A 6,350-nucleotide genomic window follows, 5' to 3' on the forward strand; every position below is an offset into this window, starting at 1 on the left:
AGTATTGTGCTGTCTCATTTTCAGACACTGACTTGGGAGGGTTTCTTTAAAGCTTAAAGTATAACTATCTGATGACTTGGTGGACACAAGTTATGGTTCTAAGTTGCTACAGAGGATAAGCTTTGTTAGAGCCCACAACTAGCACAGACTTCACCCTTTATGTCAAGCTAGAGCAACTCACACAATTCTCTTTGGAGGTACCCTGTTCCATCCTCCACATGCTGATCAACCTTGAGGCTGACAAGTTAAGTAGTAGTTAAAGCAGCTCTCAACCAGATTGCCATGGCATCCTGGGGTGTCATGAGATCCTTTTAAGGGTGTAGAAGAGTATTGTGCAACCTTAGCACTGTTAGGTGTGCAAATTCTTACACATGATTCACAAAATAAGTCCAGAGATTTCAAATAAGAAATCACAGTGTCAAAAACATTCCAATCTGCTGTGGACTTTCTGAATTCTTTACAACAGAAGAATTGCTCTATTATTTTTCTGCAGTCAAGAGATATGTGAAATTAGTTTTTAAAATGGGGTTTTGCTAAATTCAGAAAAGTTATGGAGTGGTGCCTTGAGGTTAAAAAGGCTGAGGACCACTGGCCTAGAGGCAATAACACAATGAGTTGTTACCCATCATGTCAGTTCATGGGCTCAGGCTGATGATGTTCATACCCTCTGTACAAAGGTAAACCAGTCTGAGCAAAAGAGGTCCACAGTAATTTAAATCAAAGTGAGTGGCAGTGGTAGCTGAAGGCTTTATAAGCTTGTATCATCTGTGTAACAGTATAGAGGGGGACTTAGAAACTTCAGTCACCAGTGGGTTAAATAAACTTTACACAGTGTTCTTTTTTTATAACTCTGCATGACTGGACTTAAAGAGCAATAATACCAGCAAAAGATAAGAGGAGAGATTGATGCCAACCTGTTAGCTGCAGAGTCTCATTGTCCCCTGGGGAGAAAGGATTCAAACCAGAGGGCAAGCTGTTGTGCTGGTTAGCTGATAGTGAAATGTAGGCTTGCTCCACAAGGCACTCATTTTTTACTGATGTGTCGCTAGCCAGGGTAGCCGCTTTGTTACGATTTGCCAGGAAGCAAGAGCTTGGTGATGCAGTGAAGGTGGCTTTACTTGCATCTGGAAAAGTTAGTGAAAATACCTGGTAGCCCATGCACATATATATAGTGTGGAAAGTCATGTCAGCATGTAAACAATATGTGAAGTGACTTATGATAATGGTACATAGTAGATCAATTTGGTAACTTATTTTAAAATTCAAAATCTTATAAAGATCCCAAGCATTGCGTGTAGTCAACATATGCATCTTTTTAAGTGTTGCCATGGTCTTCCTTTTCAAGTCTCTTCTATTGTGTTCTATACCCACCGATCTATGCTATAGATACCAGCAGAAGAATTGCTCCAAATTGAAGCAGTAACAGTAAATACATGAATCAGGTTGATCCCTCCTGTAATTTTACTGCAGTAAATTAAGTCAGATGAGTCGCACTCATCTGTGGGTGAATTAGGTTCATTAGGGATGAATTAGGTTCATGTTTTATCCTAAATTACATGAAGGAGAAAAGCAGGGAGATTTAAAGTCCCTTTCCCAGTTGAGACCTGTGCTTTTCTGTACTTCAAGTTTTCAGTACCCCTGACCGCAATGAAGTCAGTAAGAGTTTTGCTGTTCTTCAAGTGGGACGAAGATTTTACCCTGCATCCTCACTATAGTCCCCAAACTGAATTTAAATGCTGAACAGAAGAAGACTCTTCTGTAGAGCTGAATTTAATAACAACAATAGCCAATTTCCATTATAAGATAAAAATCAGTGGGATTTACTGACCTGAATGGGTGCAATTAGACAATGAAGAAACAGCTAAAAATGAGTTTAATCTAGATTGGTGTACATCAAATGTAAGTCTGCTGAACCAAATGCAGTTATCCTGGATTTATATGGAATAATAGAGACCTAGATTTGGTCCAGATGCAGTTTCCTAAGCTTCATTTAGTCCAGAAGACTGGCCTCATATGGTCCCTTCTAGCCCTCCTTTCCTGTGATCCTATAATCATGGTGGGCACTTATACACATGCTTCAGGAGTGCATGGGGGGAGTAGGGGTGCTGTAATTAGAGTGGCTCCAAGAGCTGCCCTAATTAAAGCACCCAGAGTGTCATGTGTACCAGCCTCCCCGTGCTGAAAAATGGTGGGAGGGGCACTTTACCTAAACCTCATCAGATGAGCTTTAGCTAAAGTGCCCCCACCACCATTTTTCAGCATGGGGACACTGATACATAGGACATTGGAGTCTGCTGGAGCTCCAACAGACTCAATTAATGAAATCTGCTCTGATGCATTGTAATTACAGCACGTTGGAGCAGCCTCTTTGCACATGTATGGGCACCCGGTGAGACTAAACAATTTCCATGGGTTGGTCACAGCATAAAGATAAATTTTGCAGATATTTCCTGGATGTGTTCACTGGCCCCACCCCTCAACACTGATTGGCAGAGAGGCCTGAGAGGAGGGACAAGGGGGTGGCCACCATTCTGTCTGCTGGCTGCCTTTCATGAGGCCCAGCTCATTGGCACTGATTGGTGGAGAGGCCCCAGTGGGGGGATTAGGATGAGGAGGTGGCCACCATCTTGTCTGCTGCCCTTCGTGTGGCCCCACCAGCTGGCACCTTCTCCCCCTCCCCCCAGCAGACTGTGAAGCTGGGCCATGGCAGCTTTTTATTTTTATACATTACATGAAGGAGAAAAGCGGGGAGATTTCATCCCAGATTTTGTGTTTTCTGTAAAATTGCGAACTGAGTAGACTCCTTACCTATAATCCTATGTTAAAGTGCCTGGAACACGATATAAATGTCACCAATCAAGCAGTATAATAGCTGGGAGTGTTTTAAAATGCTCTTTAAAGATGAATTCTGTTCTTTGCTTCATGCTAATACTTAATACTTTGTCATATACTTAATATTAAAGCACACAAGTAGTTCAGCTGAAGTTAACCAGACTGATCTTGTGGTTTAAGGCAGAAGGCAGGGCAGTCTAGCATCTTTAAGACTAACTCCTGCAGAAAGACATAAACTTTTGTACGTGACTGCCTACTTCATTAGAGAGCATCCAATGAAAGATTATGCCTTTCTGAATGAATTAGTCTTAGGGTGTCTAACTCATCCAGTCCTGGAGCCTGGATGAGCATACCTGAGCTTGTCTGCAGACTGGACCAGGATCAATCCCCTGCAGAGTGTTTGTGGTGCTGAGCACTGCCCATGTACCATGAGTGCTGGCCCTCAGGGGTGGCATGGGGAGTGCAGACAGGACCTGGTGCCATGGGCAGCACAGGATGCCACATGCAGCCCACATCCCAAACCACTGTGCCATGCGCAGTACTAGGCCCAGCTTACATGTAGCAGAAAGCACATGTCCCAAGCTGGCCACAGACTCTGGCACATGCATAGCAATCTCCAGGGCTGGTCAGTCCAGCACATGACATGTGGCCTTGTGCAGTACATGAGGCACAGGGGGCTGGCACATGGCACACACACCTCATGCTGGTTTCCTGTGCTGTATGCAGCACATTCCAGCTCTGGGCTCACTGTGCATATGGCCCATGGGGCCAGCATGGGGTGTATACCATCTGTGATGCCCAGGCTGGATCCAGTGTGTTACATGGCACAAGCTGCATGCAGCACCCCAGGCCACCCCTATGCTGTCTGCAGCATGCGTGGCACCAGGTCCAGCCTGACTTCAGACCACCGTGGCTAATTACCTGTCTTGTATTTTAAGTTACACAGGTAGGTAGGTCTTGCAGGGCCATGGCTTACATAAATAAAAGCAAAAAGAACCAAACTTCACAATCCAGTTACCCAAGTTCTTCATGTACTTGTCCAGTAGATTCTGGAGTTCCTGTTCTTTGTCATTGTTGAACTGGGTCTCCATTGCTAACAGAATGTACTCATCTAGTAGCATACGAATCAAATGAAAAGAGCCTTTAAATTGAGAAAGAGAGAGAATGAGAAAGAGTAGCTGAGTTATCTTTGTGACCATCTCCCAACACTTTACAAGAAGTGAGTGAAACAAACAAATAATTGTTGGACTTTAAATGACCTGCTAAGACCAACAAGGAATAGTGGACTTCTAGCTCTAATCTCTCTTTGCACAGGCCCACCTAGCTCAATTGTTTACTGTCCTGTAGGCTATTTGGCCACTAATTACATCAAAGAAAAATACTGATGAAAGTGAGACATGCTTTATACTTGAAGAGGGCACACACTGGAGTTAGATAAGGCTGAGCTTGACTCGAATGTGCCTGACTCTGCTTTATTTTTGTTTGCCTTGTAAGCGGACAATGGTTGACAAAGTATTGGAGCTTATTTCAAGGAAATATCACATTAAAACAGATATCCCCCTGTAGACTTTCCAAATGCTCTTTCAGTTTAAGATAAAAGTTAATTTGCAGCTACAGAGAGAAATTAGGAAATGATGTGCTAATGAGAAGTGATTTTCATTTAGTTCAGAAGCATTTTCTAATTTTGAAATACCCATTTTGAAGGACACTAAAATGTTAAAAAAATAATACTTTAGGATATGCTATTTGTATTAAGATCCTAAAAAACCCCCATAAATATAATGTTGCATTTCCATGTCTAGGAATCCTAGAGCTAAACCTAGAGATGTTTAGCTACATTTCTTGTAAAATGGCCTCGCTGAAAAAACAGTCACTGTTTTACTAAATGGATTCATACACAATATTAGTTTAAATTGCTTTTCTCAGATCTTGGGAAATGTGATTGTAGTTCTGTTGCTCAATCAAATTATACCTATTAGTTGTAGCTCCTAAATGACAAACTAATTTGAAAAAAAATAACTTTAAAAACTTAATAATCAACCCCAGCTTCCAATGAATTACCGCTACGATTTTTTTTTAAAGAGGGAGGAAGCAATGCATGTTATACAGTGTTTTCGAATCCGGTCAGAGAAATATCAGGACAATCTCATGTATTTTGCAGGTGGTGTGAAGGTTAAACAGAGTGCTCAGCAGGTGGGCAGGAAATAGATGGGGTTTTATGAAGCCCAGAGTACCAAAACTTGATGCGTTGTTTAAGGTGAGATTATGCATCACTCGGGCACCAAAAAAGCTCCATTTGAGAAGGAAATCTTGGGCTCTCTTCTTTAATGACCTTCCATTTTGTTTGCTTGCCTAAAAGAGAGATGAAGAAAGAAAAATCAATAAGTAAACTAAGTTTACTTCTCCAGACAGGGAAGTCCACCCCTTTCATGAAGCCAGAAACACAGCAAGGCAGGGAGCAGAGTGAATTGTTCTTAACAGTTCACAGGATGCCTAGACCACTTGGCTGAACAGAATAGCTCAGTTTGGCTGGAATGTAGAATACTTCAGTGGTATGTCTCAAAGGAGCAGCATGCACCCCTAAATGACCACCCCCACCCTTAGAGAAGCCCGTTAATTGACAGATTGCACTGTCCCCTGCCTGGGAAGGGTGCTGGCTGTAAAGTGGCACTTGACAGGTGCTGAAAAGTAGCAGCTACCACAGACAGCTGGGGAAGGTTCCTTCCCTGGAAGAATGTCCCTTCCTATCCCATGAATCAGCTGATTGGCAGGAGGGGGGCATTTTCCCATAGTGGGAACCCACCTGGTTCTTCCTGCAGAATAGCCCCACTTTTTTAACTCCCCTGGGCTGACCTGGAAGAGTGCAGGGAAAGGAAGCTGCTGTGGCAAGGCTTTGCATGGGCCATGCTTCCTACTGGTCTGGGCTGACCCAAAGCAGTGCAAAGCTTTTTGCTGTCATGACAAAGCTCCAAGGCCTTGCCACCATGGATGGCAAAGCAGCCTAACTCCCTCTGCACTGCTCCAGGTCAGCTGGGCAGTTCAGGCAGCAAAGGAAAGCCAGAAGGGCTGGGAGCTGGGCTAGGGAAAGCTTCTGCGTCTCCAGTTCTCAGCCCCTCTGGTTTTCCCTTGTCCCCATCATTCAGCTGAGCAATAGGACTAACAATTTCCAATCTGGGAGGGCTGGGAGCTGGGCATGTGGAGGCTTTATTAGGCCTGGCTCCTCCTTGCTGTTCTGCTGCCCAGCTGATCACAGAAGAAACTATTCTGGGAGTGATTTAACCTAAGTTGTTGTCAGGTTATTTTTCTCCTGGAAGCCATTTATGCTTTGGGAGAAAAAGACTGAACATCTGCACATTTTTGGTTTCTACCAGGAGAATGGTGATTCTCCAGGTAGAAACTGGGTATCTGTATCTGGCCTCTATTTACTCTTGGCTGTCAGTTCACCAGGAGGGCTTTGCTGTATGTGGTAACATTAGAAGCTGTCGTTTTCTCAAATGGCAAACAGAAAGAAGTAGGTT

At 43.5% G+C, this 6,350-nt stretch overlaps 1 protein-coding gene across 1 annotated transcript in view; it reads right to left on the minus strand.

Annotated features, from left to right (window-relative positions):
- The window catches only part of RFX6 (regulatory factor X6), a gene marked incomplete at its 5' end in the record, with an annotated part of 96,222 nt that overhangs the window by 11,778 nt on the left and 78,094 nt on the right, over positions 1 to 6,350 (minus strand). Inside the window, 3 exons of the mRNA XM_019520223.1 lie at positions 915 to 1,124; positions 3,851 to 3,973; positions 5,067 to 5,184. Of these exons, the coding sequence (XP_019375768.1) occupies positions 915 to 1,124; positions 3,851 to 3,973; positions 5,067 to 5,184 (451 nt within the window). The remainder of the gene's footprint in view (positions 1 to 914; positions 1,125 to 3,850; positions 3,974 to 5,066; positions 5,185 to 6,350) is intronic.

This window comes from Gavialis gangeticus, unplaced genomic scaffold (genome assembly GCF_001723915.1).
Source record: "Gavialis gangeticus isolate Ggan-Ray unplaced genomic scaffold, GavGan_comp1, whole genome shotgun sequence".
Classification (NCBI taxonomy): domain Eukaryota; kingdom Metazoa; phylum Chordata; order Crocodylia; family Gavialidae; genus Gavialis; species Gavialis gangeticus.